General features: G+C 45.9%; 2 protein-coding genes and 1 long non-coding RNA gene across 4 annotated transcripts in view; 2 read left to right on the forward strand and 1 right to left on the reverse strand.

The window, feature by feature from the left end:
* Positions 1-354: 354 nt before the first annotated feature.
* Positions 355-5,184, reverse strand: LOC136020068 (uncharacterized). Its single transcript, XR_010615184.1, has 3 exons — positions 2,145-5,184; positions 1,625-1,800; positions 355-871 (listed from the first exon to the last, which is right to left on the reverse strand). It is a non-coding gene; the product is annotated as an uncharacterized LOC136020068 (long non-coding RNA).
* A 449-nt stretch (positions 5,185-5,633) lies between these two features.
* On the forward strand, positions 5,634-7,489 carry HNRNPA0 (heterogeneous nuclear ribonucleoprotein A0). The gene has a single exon (XM_065690793.1). It carries the CDS (start codon positions 5,991-5,993, stop codon positions 6,927-6,929), a length of 939 nt encoding a protein of 312 aa, XP_065546865.1. The 5' UTR covers positions 5,634-5,990; the 3' UTR covers positions 6,930-7,489.
* Positions 7,490-14,772: 7,283 nt separating this feature from the next.
* Positions 14,773-16,707, forward strand: part of KLHL3 (kelch like family member 3) — a 46,437-nt gene continuing 44,502 nt past the window's right edge. Inside the window, exon 1 of one of the 2 annotated variants that reach the window (XM_065690789.1) lies at positions 14,773-14,997. In XM_065690789.1, coding sequence (XP_065546861.1) covers positions 14,885-14,997 — 113 coding nt within the window. In that variant the 5' untranslated portion in view covers positions 14,773-14,884. The remainder of the gene's footprint in view (positions 14,998-16,707) is intronic. The other variant, XM_065690787.1, reaches the window with a different exon arrangement.

The raw sequence follows: 16,707 nt of genomic DNA on the forward strand, positions 1-16,707 counted from the left end.
TATGACAGAAAAAAGAACAGATGAAAGAGGAAAAGAGAAACTGAGCTTCAGAGAGAAGAGGAGAGATGCAGGATATAAGGAAAAATGGTACCGTAAATCCAAAGAAAAGGATGTGAATTCAGTTCTCTGATGTCTTTCTTCTTCACCCTTCACAAAGGTGTATTCCTGTCTTTTAGCACACTCCCCTTTCAAAGGGCTTGGGAAAGGTTTTGTTCAGTAAGATGAACTTTTGAAACTACTTACTGAGAAATAGTTCCTGTGAGTTATTCTGTAGTTACTCTTTTTCTTTATTCTGTAGAATATCTTGTATTGTATTAAGCAAGTAAAAGAGAGGGGTAATGGTTTATTCCTCATCTGAATTTGCACTAGGTAGAAATCTTTATCCTGCAGAGTCTCAAACTTTAGGCAGCAAAAGACTGTCTAGTTTCCTCTCAGTGCATGCTCATCAATCTTTTTCTCTCCCAACCAGTGCTAATTCATGATAGCCTCAAAAGTGAGATCACAGGTTGGTGTTTATGTGGATACAAGTGCAATCAGCAGAACAGAGAGAAAGATAAATCTATTGCCAAAAAAGCAAGAGCTCTCTCAAGGATGTTTTTTCTCTTTTAAGATCTTCAGACTTTAAGCTAAAGCCAGGGGCCAGGATGGGGAAGTCTATGGTGCTGCTGCATGTTTTATTAAATACGTCTTCCTATGAATTGCAAAATTACTCTCTGCCTGAGGGGACGATTTAGGTAGGAGGGAGGGTTCTACAAGTCTAGTAATAGCTGTTTGAAATTATGAGATTAAAAATCCTTGCCTGAAAGTGTGTGAATCTTGGAATGATCCAGATAATTATGGTTGAATCTGCTCTATTTCCAGCCATTTCCACCTGTGTATATTTAGAAAAATCAAGATGAAATCTATATCAATGATAATATTATTACAGTCTGTTGAAAGATAAAACCAGACCTAAATCTAGAGGACTGCACTATACTAACAAAATGTACAAAAAGTCCAGTTGATAAACTTTGTTTTGAAAGAGTGAGTCAATACTTGTTGGTTATGGAAGCCAGCCACACTGATATAGGGTAGATTAAAGATGTTGAAGCAAATTAAAAGCATATGACTTTGTGTTTATACAAGGGTTTATATAATTAAAATATTACTTCCTTAATAATTGATTTTGTATCAGCTTTTACTAAACAGTATATGATATCACAGGAAGCCTACCGCTGGAAAAGGACCAGCTGCCTGTTTTATGATCTCTTGAGCAGTAATGCCCTCCTGTGGACTCTAGGTAGTATGATTTCTACTGGAATAACTGGAATATTTTATGCATAAAAATGACGCGGGTTTCCTTCCAATACTCTAACTAAAGTATTCCTAGAAGCCATTTAACACCATGTATTATTTGGCCGGTGCCTCTCATTCGAGAAACATGTTTTCTTTAGGTGATGACACAGGTGGAGCTTTTACCTGTGTTAGAAACTTAAACTGCTTATACAATGATTTTTTTTTCTATATGTTGCCATCACAATGGAAATAATATAATGCTGTGACTGCCCTGCCAGGAGGGAAAGGTATGTATTTCCTTTTCAATGGTGTGTGCCTAAGAAATTTTAAATACATATCATGCATTTACTTTTATGTAGTTAAAAGCAGATTGAATATGTGGTGGAGAAACTGCTGTAGCTGTTGGTGTGTTGTCTGTTTTAGCAGACTTGTCACATCCCACATGCCCAGTGTGAGACTCATCCTTTGGTTCTGCACTCATGCTGCAGTACCCGTTGTATCCCACTCCTGCAGTGGCTCACGCAGCTGTAGAGGGAAAAGGCACATTTCAGGAGCACGTAAAGCACATAGTTCATAGGAATGTTTGTAACAATGACCTGGCACGCTGACTGGGTGCCTTACCAGGCATGAATTCAACAGAAACTGGAGAGGACTGGTTGGAGTCTCTGTGGTGGCTCAGGTGAGCTGCTATGAAGGTCTGTGGGATATATGCAGGAGGAACTCCTGTTTAGCTGTCTGGGCAGCTCTGCATTGCTGTAGCCTGGTGGTATGTGCCAGGGCATGTGTACATGTGCAGTGGGCTTGGCCCTCTCAGTGTGAGGACTGAACACCATTTTGCGTGAGTCCGTGAACTACATGAGGTCACTTACACGGTAGTTGGGAAGGGACAGTGGACAGGAGGACACCAGGTCAATCAGCCCTTGGCTGTTCTGTAGTATCAGAGGAGATGTTTCTATCTGCAAAACATGGGTATATGTATTTTAGAGGTGTTTTCCTTTCATTAAATCAACCAGTCAGAAGTGCAAACAGAAAAGGGAGCGGTTGGGCTATGTTTTATACTTTAGTTGTGTCAGTGATTTGCTCACACCTTTAAGACCCTCATCTTCTCCTGCTGAAAGTAGCAATTTTCTTTGATCTCTTCCCTGGCCTACTTGTCTGTCTTGCATTCAGGGAGAGAAAGTGAGTCATAAACAAGTGTTCTGTTCTCTTTGCTACCCACTGAGGCCAGAATTAGCTCCTCTTAATGTTTCTTCCTTTTTGCTGTAAATTATTAAGTGTCTGTAAAACTCTCATGGGTTATTTTCTCTATGAAACAGATCTAAATTTACCTTGGGAATGGCCATATTTTTTACAATAAGTGGCAGGCAAAATGTATTTTTGTATTTCCTGTAATTGTGTGGAGCTTGCAGATGGCCTCTGGGAGGGAGGTCTTTGGGTCCTTTTTAGTAGAGTGGGATTTGCTTGTTTTAAAACCACAAATACTCCAGTGCCATTATGGACATATTTTCTTCTCTAAAACTAGATAAAATTATCATGTCCATGCATGTAGATAAATGGATCTAAACACATGACCTCTTTCCCTGTAAGTGGTTGTCACACACAGACCTTTAATATTCCTGTCCTATTAATAAGTTACTCTTAGTACCTGGCTATAAAAGAATTCAATTTAAGAAAAATCAGATTACTCTACTGCAAGTATTAACCCTACTGGTTAATGGTAATCACAGCTTCTTAGCCTGAAGCATGAAAACTTAGCCAGCTGATGGAAATGAGTACAGATTTCACCAGCAGTGTTAATCTCTGGTATTGACACCACCAGAAGAGAATAAAGAATAACCTTTGTGCTGAAATGTTCAGTCTGTCTGGACTTCACCTGGGCTGTAGTTAACTACCCTTGCAGTGCAGCCAGCGTTACGCTTGTGTCTGTGAGTCTCTAAGGGTGCCTTTCCACAGCAGTTGATGTGATCCATGGGGGTGTTGCAGTTCTGCTTCCTTCCTCTACTGCCAGCACCAGCACTCGTGGGATCATGCAAAAAACTGCAGCAGACAGCTGAGGCAGCTAAATCTGAGCCCTTCTTCGTGATACAGTATTTTTGACTGTCTCGGTTCCCTGAAGCGCATCCCTGTGTGATGCACACATCCCTGCTTGTGAAGCACAAGCATCAGGGCTGGCACATGGGAGAAGTGCGGCAATCCCAGCACAGTCAGGTCAGGCAACTGTGGAGCTACATCCCCGAACGAATCCATAACAGCTGGGTCAGGAGGGTCGGAATATTCAGCCCAGGGGGTCTGACAGTCATCTTTTATTAACCCATTCCCCAAACCCTCTGAACCTTGAGCACTGCCAGGGATGGGGCACCCTGTGCCAGCGCCTCAGCACCCTCACAGGGAAGAGCTTCTCCCTCTGGCAGGTTAATCTCCCCTCTGGCAGGTTAAAGCCGTTCGCCTTGTCCTGTCCCTCCAGGCCCTTGTCCAAAGCCCACCCTCAAGGTATTTGATTATGTGCTTATCTTTTCAAACAGTGTCTAAATAGAAACTTACCTCATTGTGGCCATAATGAACAAAGGAAGAAGCTACCTGAGGAGTCTGTGAAATTGCCTTCACTGAGGGGTTTAGAAGCCGGTTAGGCAGTTACCTGTGAGGAGGACTCAGTTAACATGAGCTCCAGACCCTGTGTGGTGCAGGAGCCCCTGCAAGGAAAGAAAAATTCACCACAAAACCGTTCTTTTCCCCTAGATAATTTCCAGCATAAACCTCAGCGGGTGTAAGACCAAAATAAATCCTGTTTCTGAGGGAGGAAAAACAATCACTGTGATGAAAATAGTGCTGCAGTCTTCAAGCTCTGTTTAAGGCACTGTTAAAGTGTATATGTGTAAAAGGAAATGCATCTCACTACTAGTCACATTAGGAGGTATTTAGAGAAAATACCTCCTTTTTGGAGCTATGGAGAGATTTAAGGGTGAGAGGAGGAGGCAGTGGTGGGGTTGGAGAGAGGGCTGGGGATGGGGGAGGGAACAGCAGCAGGAAAAGCCAGAAAGAAGCTGCCTGAGGCAGCAGATGGGGCGGTGAGTGATTGAGCCAGCCTGTGCCCAGGCAGCCAAGAACGCCAGCGGCATCCTGGCCTGTACCAGCACCGGTGCGGCAGCAGGGCCAGGGCAGGGATTGTGCCCCTGCTGAGGCTGCACCTCGAATCCTGTGCTCAGCTCTGAGCCCCTCACTGCAAGAGACATTGAGGGGCTGGAGTGGGGCCAGAGAAGGGAATGGAGCTGGGGCAGGGCCTGGAGCACAAGGGTGATGGGGAACGGCTGAGGGACCTGGGGGGTTCAGATGGAGAAGAGAAGGCTCAGGGGGGACCTGGTCGCTCCCTGCAATGGCCTGACAGGAGGATGGAGCCAGGAAGGGTCAGTCTCTGCTCTCAAGGAACAACTGAGTGATAGAACAAGAGGAAATGGCCTCAAGCTGCACCAGGGGAGGGTTAGTCTGGAAATTAAGCAGTTCCTTCAACGAAACTATGATCAGGCACTGGAACAGCTGCCCAGGGCAGCACTGAAAACCGCGTAGATGCGGTGCTTAGCGACACTGGTTAGGGGTGGACTTGATATCCCGAAGGTCTTTTCCGACCTCATGGATTCGATGTTGGAAAGCGGGACACGGGCACGAATGAGTGAGGAGCAGCCAACTAGCGCTAGGAGGGAGCAGGCAGAAGCTGGACCAAACGGGGCGGACAAAGCCCCCTACGAGAGGAGCCGCTGCCCGCCAGGAACGTGCGGCCCCGGGATGCCGTGCTGCTGGGGAAGGTGCGAGGCTGCGGCCGGCAGGCGCGGAGAAGGGAACGCAGCCATGAGGTAAGCACAGCGCAGCCAGCGGGTAACGCCGTTCCGTGAGGCGGCGGGTAACGGTCACCGTTTCAAACGGCCAGCGTTTCAAACGCTCCCGCGCCAGCCGCTCGCGGACCACCCCCCCCCCCCCCCCAAGCCAACCACCCGCGGGGCGGGGCCGCGGGGGAGAAAAGCGCGCGGCGGGCCCGGAGCGCGCCCATTGGCTGACGTCCGCGGGCGGGACGCGCTGGTGCAGCCCCCGCCCCGCCCCTTCCCTCGGCGCGCACAGGAGGTACCCCGCACCACCGGCCGCCACATCGCGACCCTATTGGCTGCCCGCCTCGTCTGTCACGGTCCAACCCCCGGGCTTTTTGCCGACGCGCGGCGGAGGTCGCGCCCTCTGATTAGCCGCCGAGCTCGTCGGTCGCTGCCGGAGGCCCCGCCCCTGAAAGGTGAGTGGAGGACGGCTCCGTCTGCGAGCTCCGATTGGCTGCGCCTGCGCGGGGGGCGTGCGCGGCGGCAGCCGGGTGGGCGGTGCTCCCAGCGGCCCCTTTGTGTGGGCACCAGTCGCCGGCCGAGCTGTGGAGAAGCAGCCGCCGCCATTTTGTGCGTGTCTGTGTTTTGCCCCCTCCCCACCCCCCGTTCCGGAGGAGCGGCGGCAGCCGGGACGCCCCTGTCTCCTGCTGGTCAGGTGAGGCGAAGCGGAGGCGTTGGAGCCAGGCTGAGGGAGTCATCGCCGGCGGCTGCCGCAGCCGGGAGGTAGCGCCGTTTGCAGTAAGCGAAGGGGGAAGAAGCGGCAAGACGGAGAAGGGGGGGAAAAACCCGTCAGAGCTGTCCCCCAACAGGAGGAGGAGTCTCGGCGCCAGGCCCAGGCGCAGCCCCGGCACCGGCGGCAGCATGGAGAACTCGCAGCTATGCAAGCTGTTCATCGGCGGCCTCAACGTGCAGACCACGGAGGCCGGGCTGCGGGAGCACTTCGCGGCCTACGGCACCCTCACCGACTGCGTGGTCGTGCTCAACCCGCAGACCAAGCGCTCCCGCTGCTTCGGCTTCGTCACCTACTCGGCGGTAGAGGAGGCCGATGCCGCCATGGCCGCGTCGCCGCACGCGGTGGACGGGAACGCGGTGGAGCTGAAGCGAGCCGTGTCCCGGGAGGACTCGGCCAAACCGGGGGCTCACGCTAAGGTGAAGAAGCTCTTTGTGGGCGGCCTCAAAGGGGACGTGGGCGAAGGGGACCTGGTGCAGCATTTCAGCCAGTTCGGCCCCGTGGAGAAGGCTGAAATCATCGCCGACAAACAGAGCGGGAAAAAGCGCGGCTTCGGCTTCGTCTATTTCCAGAACCACGATGCAGCTGACAAGGCGGCCGTGGTCAAGTTCCACCCGATCCAGGGCCACCGAGTGGAGGTGAAGAAGGCTGTGCCCAAGGAGGACATCCAGTCGGGCGGGGGAGGCGGTTCTAGGCCTTCCCGGGGCGGCAGAGGCGGAGGAAGGGGCCGGGGCGGCGGCGGATCCGGCAACCGGGATCACAACGGTCTTTCCAAAGGAGGCGGTGGTTACAATAGCTACGGCGGTTACGGTGGAGGAGGAGGTGGCGGCGGTGGCGGTTACGGCTCCTATGGCAGCGGTTCCTACGGAGGTGGCGGCGGAGGGGGAGGTGGCGACTACGGCAATGGGTACGGCGGGTTCGGCAGCTACAGCCAGCATCAGTCCTCCTACGGCCCCATGAAGAGCGGCGGAGGAGGTGGAGGAGGGGGCGGCAACTGGGGGGGCCGCAGTAACAGTGGACCGTACAGAGGAGGCTATGGTGGGGGAGGCTACGGGGGCGGCTCTTTCTGAGCTGGAGCGCCCATAACCATTGGGGGTGGCGTGGAAAGCCCTCCCTTTGATACGGGGCAGTTTCTGAATGGTTTCTCCCCTCGTTCGCCGAAGGGCAGCTCCTTTTAAATGCCTCCCTGCTGTGGGAGCAGCTCCTAAATGCCCCCTGAGGGTCGCCTCTGCTGCCTGTGCCACTTCTTTCTCTCTGAAGATGGACTGGGCCCCACATACACATACTTTGTGTTACAGTCATTGATGGACTCTATTTTTTTATTATTACTTGGACCTTGGTCGTTTTTATACTAGCAACGAAAAATGTCTTGTTTTAATTTGTTTTGGTTCTTTTTTTTGGGGGGGAGGGGGGCGGTACGGGGTGGGAAGTGTCTTGTTGATCTGGAGTAAAAACTGGGAAGGGTTATGGGGGAATTTCCTTTGTTGTAAGGACTTGATACCTGGCTCCTACATTTTTTTCTACAAAACGTACTCGGATCCCATGACTGAAATTAACATTTCTGTAAAGGAGGAAAAAAAAATCGTTTTTACGTTTTTTATTTTTTAAATAAATCACTGTGTTCATTGACCTTTACATGTCTAATTATTTTTCCTAGGATCCATTCCGTACGGTTTTGAAGGCTTTTGTAGGTTTGAAGCAAGTGTTCCTCTGCTTTCAAAGCTCTCTGTACCTAGAGTAAATATTTTCTTGCCAGTAAAGGTCCTAACTGACTTTTTTGCTACCCCCTGCTAGTGGATTCATTGGCTTTCAGGCGCTCGACAGAGAAATTTTTGAAGTACTAACCCGTGGATGTGGTCTGTTTTTAAATCCCTTGTTCTCCCCCCGTTTGTGTGCATCCACCATCTTGTACTGGGCGGTTTGACGTGCTGACATGGTTGGTCAAATTTTTTCTATAGGACTTTTTTCCATCAACGTATGTACTGTGTAGTTTTGAAGAAATAGTTTGTGTTAAGCATGTGCTTCATTCATATGAAATGTTCCGAATTTCCTATTGCTTAGTTTCAAGTCCTCTTCTCGGTTTGTCTGTGTATGATTCCTTCCAGGAAAGGGTCGACATTTATTCCGTCTTAAACGCGTACTTGTTTTCATAGTACCGGGTTAACAGACTTTTTCACTCTGAACTATTGTCCTTCGTTAAAGTTCCCCAAGAATCTTTCGCAGCACCATCTACCGACAGGATGGCAGCCCCCTTGCTGCAGGCTTCGTTACAGCAGGAGGAAAAGTGGTTTGCTAACGATTGTACTAGACTTTGGAAAGGTATTTCATGCCACTAGATGACTGGTGTCGAATGCAGTGACATCCGCATGTGAATAAAGATGGGCTCCATGAGTACAGACTGGAAAAGGAATGGATTTGCAATGCCTGCCTCAGCACCTATTCTTTTTTTTCCTTTGATTTTTAATAATGACAGTTGCCCATGTTTCAGAATGATAATCTAAACTGCATGGGCAAAGTGCTGTGATAAGTGAGCCAGCAAAGTGTACCAGCAATGTAGGTGCCCATTGTAAAGCAAAAAATTTCTGTGTAGTCTGCTTGATTAACAAATGTATATTTGTAGCCCTTTCACGCAATAGAATTGGAAGTTTGTTGTTTATTAAAAGCATAATGTTTTAGGGGAAAACTGCCTTCCTGCATAGAAATAGAGAATAGCAAACGTTTATGGGTTTATGGATATCAAATAAAGATTTGAATTCCTTATATACTTGAGTGAGAGTATGTATGATATGGGGCACGGACTTGAAAAGTACGAAGTTATTTTGCCTTCAGGTTTCTAAGCACTTAGCCTTTAATGCTGATGTTTTTTGGGACTGCATCTTAAAAGCTGATTTTTTTGCTTTGCTCCAGATATGCAAGATACTAGGCGTAATTCCCACTGATTCCATTGGACAATTCAAATTCTAGGGATTTGTGCTTCTGGGCTGAAGGATTTAACATGAAATGTCAAGGTACTGTCAGTCTTTGATGTCAGTCTGACTTGATGCTGATTTTGGTTGAAGTTAGTCTTTCTGTTGCTATTAGGAGTAAAACTAGCATCATCTTGATTACGTGTGTAAGCTTAAATAAGCAGCGCAACCTTTTGGTGTCACAGGGTTTAAACCAAGATCTGTTTCCTCTTGAGTCTGATTATTTGTCTTTCTTCACAGTGAAACTGGTTTGCTTTGGCTTTGCTTTTATAAATACGTTCCAAGCAACTTGCTGTTTGCAATTATATTGTTATATTTTTATCTTGAAGGCTTGTTTTGCTTTTGTGAACCAGTATTACTGATACGCTGTTGAAAATGCAGGTGGTTCCAGAGAAGTGCTTGTAAAACACTGCAGGTGCCAGCTCTTGTCAGTGGGCAGCTTCAGGTGCTTGGTTTTATTTCAGTTCACTGGGCTTGAAGCTTTTTGCTTTACCTTTGGACTTTAAAACTATGTTGTACAGTCATCCTTGGACTTGAAGCACGTCTTTCCTTGTTGAAGTGAACTGTGGAGTTCTAGCTCTGTTGTTTTGGGCAAACCGTTTGGTCCCTTGCAGTGGTGAATTGTCTTCACCTTATCAAGGGAGAGCTTGGTTTTGAATGAGATAGATGCACTTCTGTGATGTGGCTTGTCATTAGACTTGGGAAGGTAAAGATTTGTGCTCCAACTTTATGATATTCTCACGTATTATATGCCATGAAAGAATATGTTGGTACTAGAAATAAGTAGGTTTTAAAAAAAATGGCTTTATGTGTGAAATCTGATGGTTTGGCCAAGCTATAGCTTGCATTTGATAACTGTTGTACTGAAGCATGCTGTCTGATGTTCTATCTGTATGTGATAATCCTCTTGTAGGACTAAAGTCTTCCAGAATACAAGTAGGTCCCAGAAACTGCACCTGTGTTAGGTGGTTTGCTACCTAATTTCTCCCTCAAAAGATTGTTGTCTGTTTAACAGTGTTGTGGTGAGTGCCTTGATTAGCTGGGACTTGTGCTCTGACCTCTTGTGTCTTGGGAGCAAGAAATTCTTTGTGACAATGCAGGTAAAATTGGAGAGGCTCATTAAGTGCCTCTTAAATAATGGCTAGGATAGACCATGGAATATAGAAAGAGATGCAGATTTATACTGGATAGCATTAAAGACACAGGGACTTTAAGACTCCATGGGTATAAACCTGTTTCTAGTACAGTTCTTAATAAACAGAAGAGATTTGCTGATAAAGCCTTGCTTACGTATTTAATGGTATTAAGTAACTTTCTGACCCCTGAGTGGATTTGTCTGCATAGAGGTGCATAGGAAGAACTAAGATGAAATGAAGTATATAGCTGGCATGTAAATAAGTCTGGGACTGTACACTAGGATGGTTGTGGAGGTAGAAATAAAGTAACTTAAGTTTGCTGTTCGGCAGTTTGTAGTTTAGTTTTGAAGTACATGTGTGTGAAATGAACTCAGTAATTTAATTACCTTCTGTTCAGGAATGAATACTGGGCTGTGGTGGTTCACCTGGGAGAAATAGGAAGTGAGAGCAACTAACTTGCTTTCAGCCATTAATAATGACAGTAGAAGTGCAGCAGTTTTCTTAAAGCACTGGTATTCCTTTTATAATCTGTGAGCAAGAGGAAATTCCCCAAACCAAAGCTTTTCAGAGACTGTAGTATTGCAGCTTATCTCGTGAGTTGTGATGTGCACAATTGTTTAACAGTAACGGGTGTTCATGTCTACTCTTAATTTGTTCTTGATTCTGCTCTTTGTGCGACTTGTAAATTTTATTTGGCTAATAAAACTAGCCTAACATCCACTTTTTATCATCCTGATGGCTACTGCATTACAAAGAAACATGCTGAACACACCTGTACATGTAATTAATTGATACCAGTACATATCAGTGGCTGCACCTCTCGTTTTAATGTTAGGGGATGAGAAGGTAGTTCAGAACAGCAGTAACAGCTCAAACAGCTTCAACCACAGTCAATCTCAGTGGGTCATTGTATTACAGCTGTGGCAGACTTGCAAAATAAGCTGCGCCTTACCCCGCAGGCTTGTGCGGACAGTCTTTACCCTCCAGAATTGAGCAAGCTGTAGGGTTTGTTTTGGGTGTTGAAATAGTTGTCAGTGATGCAGCTGTAGTGCTGGGTCTACGCACAGGAGTTCAGATGTGCGGGAGGCCAGCGTGGTGTGAAGCAGCGGTGCTGACTGGAGCTGTGCTTGAGCTGTGCTGTCAGACACTTTGTGTTTAGGCTTCACCATCAGTGAAGCTGAAATACTGGAGATGGTTAAAGATGTAATTCAAGTCCTCAGATGCTTTATGGTGTTCTTCCTCCTCCCTCTTGGATCCCCTTCTGCAAAGCAAATTTTGCTTTCATTTAGCATTGCAAGACCTAAGTGGATAGTATAGGGCAGAACACAGGTTTATTATCCTGATGTGTCAGCTGATACTATTGTCACACTCTATTGGCATTCCTGTTACTGCTGAAAAGGGTCTGAGCTGGAGTGGTGCTGGGGACCCCAACCTCCCCTTCAAGTCTGAAAATAGAACAGATTCTTTGTAATACATACCTCAGTGTTCTTCCTGAAATACAAGGTTGGTTTAAATTGTTAATCTCTATACATTAAAACTGGAGAGCACCCTCCTGATAGGCACACAATATGCACAAACGTGGTGTGCTTTGTGAGAACGGGATCTGGCTCCTACAGTCCGTGAGATGTTGGTTTTCTAACAGAAGGTGGCTTATCCAAACTGTTTAAAAGGGGTTGTTTGTCCTGTTGTAGCTATTATGGATTAGTGTTTATCACATAACCAACAGTTTTTACCATGTTTATGTGGTATGCCTTGTTATGGACCTCTAGTTCCTATGCAGCTTAATATGAAGATGGCATTTCCAGTAAGTTTTTTCAAACATCTTGGATTAATATTAGGTGTTTGAAAGCATAACCCCCCAAAATTCACTCTTTCACCTTAGCCAGAGGTGTGATGTACAAAACAACAGGTTGTTTAATATTTGTGGCATAACTGATGCTGTGATCTGGTGTGTGCACCCCTTAAAGATGAGCTTTCTGCTTGTTACTTGTTTCTTCTTAAACGAATAAAACAGTTCCATTCCTGCTTCTCTTTGAAACGTGTTTCACAATGCAAGCACACTGCAAGGAGTTCAGAGCCAGCCTCAACAAGCACTGTTTGCTTTTGTTAATGGGCTTTTTCTAGGTCTCCTGTTGAAGCATTACTATGTTTCTTCTGGTGTGTGTGTGTGTATGTGCACACATACCTTCACTTCCATTTCAATGATCATTTATTTGTACTGTAACAAAAGTACTATTATTGATGGGTGTCAGGTGCGAATTTCTTGTACCGAGATGAAAGTCTCTGCTATATATGTTTACCTAGGAATTTTCTATCATTTACCTCTATACTAGGACTTGGAAAGGGCTGATGGAGTTGGGTGCACTCCTCCTTGACGTCCCTTTGACAAATCCTAGTCTTTTTGCCACCTTTTCTTCCAGAACTCCATTTCTATTATATATAAAGGGAAGGAAATACATCATCACATTTGAACTGATACTCTTTTTTTCATATGGCTCCCAAACTGTTTTAATCATATCTATATTCCCCTTAAAAACCTCTAACCCATCTCATGGGGAAAATAGATAGTGGGAACACTGAAAGAGGAAGGGCTGCAAAGCTGTAGTTTGGTGCAGAAGAAACATTTCTCAGATTCTTGTATTTCCTATAGTTCTCCTATCTACTGAATAGTCTGAACAGTTGGAAAGGCTGTAGCAAAAAAAAAAAAAGGCAGAAAAAATAAAGTTCAGGCACTGTTCTCTGCCCTTGGTTCAGCCTTTGCAGTAGGAGCCCTGAGCTAAAAGGTGTAACAGCGTTTTCCCAAGTACCTTCTCAGTGTCACTTGTGTTTTGGTTAAAAGTCTGCTAGGCAAAGCTGTGGTATTGCCTAGTGCTGTTACAGAGAGCATCAAGCTTAGAGCACTGGCTATTCTCAGATTGTCAGCCGTCCAAGTCACCAAAGCTCCTTAACTTTGAAAACTAGGTGTCAGGCCCAGTCAGACTAATAATGCCATCTGTGTGAGGCAGCTGGATATTAACCCTCTTAGCTTGGTGCACACAGTTCCATTCCTGAATGCTTTCACAAATGGAAAATACACAGATTTCGAAAAAACAGCTCTTCCTCAAGAAAAACCCCATCAAAAATCCCAAACTCCACTTGCTATATATAATTTTGATACATATTCCATTCATTAAACTACTATAAATAGTTACCCTCCATGTGTAATGCAGTAAGGAATCGATGCCAATTTAGAAAGAGATTAAGTTTCTGTCTGGAAATGTGTCAAGATGCACATTTGCTCACTACCATCAAAGTACAAATCACTGATGAACATCGCAGAACAATTCCTTAGAAGCAGAAAGGGTATGAAAATACTTCAGTTATTCAAATGCTACTGTATAGCATGGATTTGCCAAGTAGTTTGTCTCCCAGAAACCCTGTTTTCATTGGGAATGCTGTTTTGAAGTGAAAGACGTCTGAAAATCCAGTGTTAGTCTGTAATCTAGACAATAGAAAGGATAAATGTCATCTCAGTCTCTTCTTCGTTTCCGTAAGTCTTGCTTTCTGTGGATTTACAATGGGCTTTTGCTTTCCACAAGATCCTGAAGGGAGCACAGTCACTGCAGGCACTGACTGGGAAGAAGGAAGATCAGGAGTCCAGTCCCTATTTCCAGCATAGACTTGAATTAAAGCAATGCTGGATGAAATGTGCAAGTAGGGTTTGGGGCTGCAAACTCTTTTTGCTTGTTCTCTTTTTCTTTGGATCAATATCTTGTTTTCTTTAGTTCATGCTAACAGTTTCAGTGGAAGGCTTCCCTCTCCCAGCCACACACCCTGATGAACAACTTACAACAACATGGGCAGGGCATGGCCCTGAGGGGAGGCTGTGCTTACCTGGCTGTTGGATATAATCACAGCCCTGTCAGCTCTGTTTTGAAAGAGTTTATTCGCATTCCATCCTCCAGATCCTCTCCCTCCTCAAAAGGGATGTCCTCTGGATTTGGGCTCACTGACTGCTCCCTGGCTGGGTTGCAGAGTGGTGAATCAACCTCACTAGGTAACAAATTTGGCCAAAGTCCATCACTGTGTGGTTTCATTTGGGCTTCCTTGATTGTATGCTTCCCACCAGTGTTGGAATAATGATGCTTCGTTTATTGGAAGGGAGCTGCTCTGAGCCCTGTCTGATTGCAAGTTCAGGACTTGCAGGACCCCTGAGATCACTACAGGATAGTGTGGTTGTAGTTGTAACTGCTAATGCCTCTTACGTAGGATATTTAGCAAAGTGTGTTCTGCCAGCCCATTAATGCTCACTTTCTACTGTTATTTGCATGGAGATGTATGTAATCTCCTGAAAGAGATCCCCAGGGGGTTTCAAGCCTTTGCAGGAAGTAGCCATGAGCAAATCACTGTGCCCTTTCCTGTTTAGGATCACTGGTCCATTATTTTCTGCAATTTTAATTGCAGGCAAGTGATTTTTTCTGTAATTATATCATTTAGAAGTTGCTATTGGAGTTTTCTTTTACTCACCCAGAACCAGGTAGAACCTGGGCTCCTGCTTTACTTTTAAAGCCTCTTCGAGGCATGAGCTTGGTGGTGGATCCGTACCATGTGTGTTTTGGAAATGTTAGGTTTGTGTGTAGCTGGTGGCAACGGGGAGCTCTTGTTTTTGGTGCGCTGGAAGGGAGTTGGGAAACATCGCCTTTGGAGGGAAGATTGGGAAAGGAAGAACTGGGCTTCTTCCAAAGGCCAGAAGTGTTGCAATGAGCTGGTGCCACATGCTCTCTGATGCCTTCTCAAAGCGTGTTTTCTCCCCCCACTACAGGGTGCACTTCTGCATGGAGAGAAAGGGAAAGCTGAGCTCTGAAAAGCACACCCCAAAAGTCCAGTAAGTGAAGAGAAACCCGAGCTGAGCCCCTGACGTACAGTTCCCACTCTGAATATGCTATGAAGATTGAGGAGAAAAAAGGTGTTTGCCCAGAAAATACCAAGCTGGATAATGAAGGACAACCTGTTATCTGCAAGGAAGACTTGCTGCATGAGCCAGCTTTTCTGCTCAGGTAAAATATGAGTGCAGAAACTATCTTGCCTGAATTTTTGTGTGGCAGCTGTACGATTTACTCATTTGCCTTAATGTTGCAGCATGTAGTGTTGCGATACCAGGGTGATGGACGGTGTTTCTTTTGCAGAGAACAAAACATGGAATGTTTTAAAAGCTTTCAAGGAGCAAGTGAGGCAATGAGTGTACAAGGAGTAATAGTAAAGAGGCTTGGACTGAGGTGGTGAGATCCTGTGTGGGAATAGATTGGTTTATGCTGGTCTCTCAGAGTAACACTATACAGCTATTAAGCTGTACAACATCTTTATGAAGCATATGGATAGTTGTGCCCTATTATAGAAGGTAATAGTGGAAGCATTAAGAGATATAAAGACAAAGAATCACATTAAAATGCTATTTTAACACTTAAGCAATGTAAAATTTCCCACTTTTTTGGACCATAACCGAAACTTTTTCTCAAGTCCATGTGTTGAGCCTACAGCAAGAACTGTACGCTTCCAGGAGGTGCAGAAATGGGAGGCAAAACTAAGGACTCATGAGGCAGAGGGACTTGGGAGTATTTAAGGCATCTGAGCACTGGCCTTTACCATTGTTCCAGTGCCCACAGCAGTTGGTTTCACAGCTCTCTTCCTGAACGTTAATTTTGCCTTTTGAGAAATTCCAAACCATAAAATCTCCCAGCAAGTTTCTGATGAAAATGTAGTATGAGTGCAGGTCAGGAAATCTGTGCTGCTGACATGGCTGGCTGCGGGTGTTATCAATTGCTTGTGCTACAGAATAAGAGGAGGAGCAGGAAGAACATCTTCAGCTGCTCTGTCACTGATGTGTAGGGGAGCAGTAGGATGGCTGGGGTGCAGATGGCCAGGTGGTGTTATTCTAAAGGTGGTAACGTTATGAAATTTGAGGTAAACCCATTATTTTTATAGGAAAGGTGGTGTTAGAGATTAAAGGAAAACGTATTTCATGAACTCCAGCAGATGTGTGGAAGTGGGATGTGTACCAGCAGAGGGCAACAGCCCCAGAGGCTGGAGGTGCCGCTAGCTTCTGCAGCATCTCAGCCTGCAGAGCTGGGCCCTAGTGGGGCCAGTAGTGGGGGTAGAGTGGGGTAGAGTGTTGGGTTGGGGCTCCGGCCCGCTCTCCTCTACAAACCACACACTTCAGAAAGCAGTGCTTCAGTGGAGTCTCTTACTTCTTAAGCTTCAGCTGCCAAAACATCACTGATTCCAGCTCTGGGAAGATCCCTACCTACAAGGTCTCCTAGAGCTTCCTTCTGAGCCTTGTAGTAACTTGGATCCCTGTGAGTTGCTTCAGTAGCTAAACTTTAGCTGCTGTTTTGATTTTGTCAAGTGAAAGCAATATGGCATGCTCTAAATCCTAGCAGTGGTTGGGCAGCAGATACCTTCAGGACTTCTCTGCCAAGGCACCTTGTGCTGTGGGTCTGCTGAGAGAGCAGTACCTGAGTACTACCTATAAGTGCCTCCAGTTAGCCACTGAGATACCAAGACATCTATTTCAGTTGATACATTTCACTGGTTTTCTTACATTAATTGCTTTAGTGGAGCTTTCCCCAGAAAACATTGTGTAAATAGAGATCTATCTAAATGAATATTTATTTATTAGAATCGCAGAACAAGTTTAGTTGGAAGAGACTCCTGGAGGTGATCTGGTTCAAACACAAACAAAGCAGGACCAGCTTCAAGGCTACGTCAGG

Source organism: Lathamus discolor, chromosome 10, assembly GCF_037157495.1.
Source record: "Lathamus discolor isolate bLatDis1 chromosome 10, bLatDis1.hap1, whole genome shotgun sequence".
Lineage (NCBI taxonomy): Eukaryota > Metazoa > Chordata > Aves > Psittaciformes > Psittacidae > Lathamus > Lathamus discolor.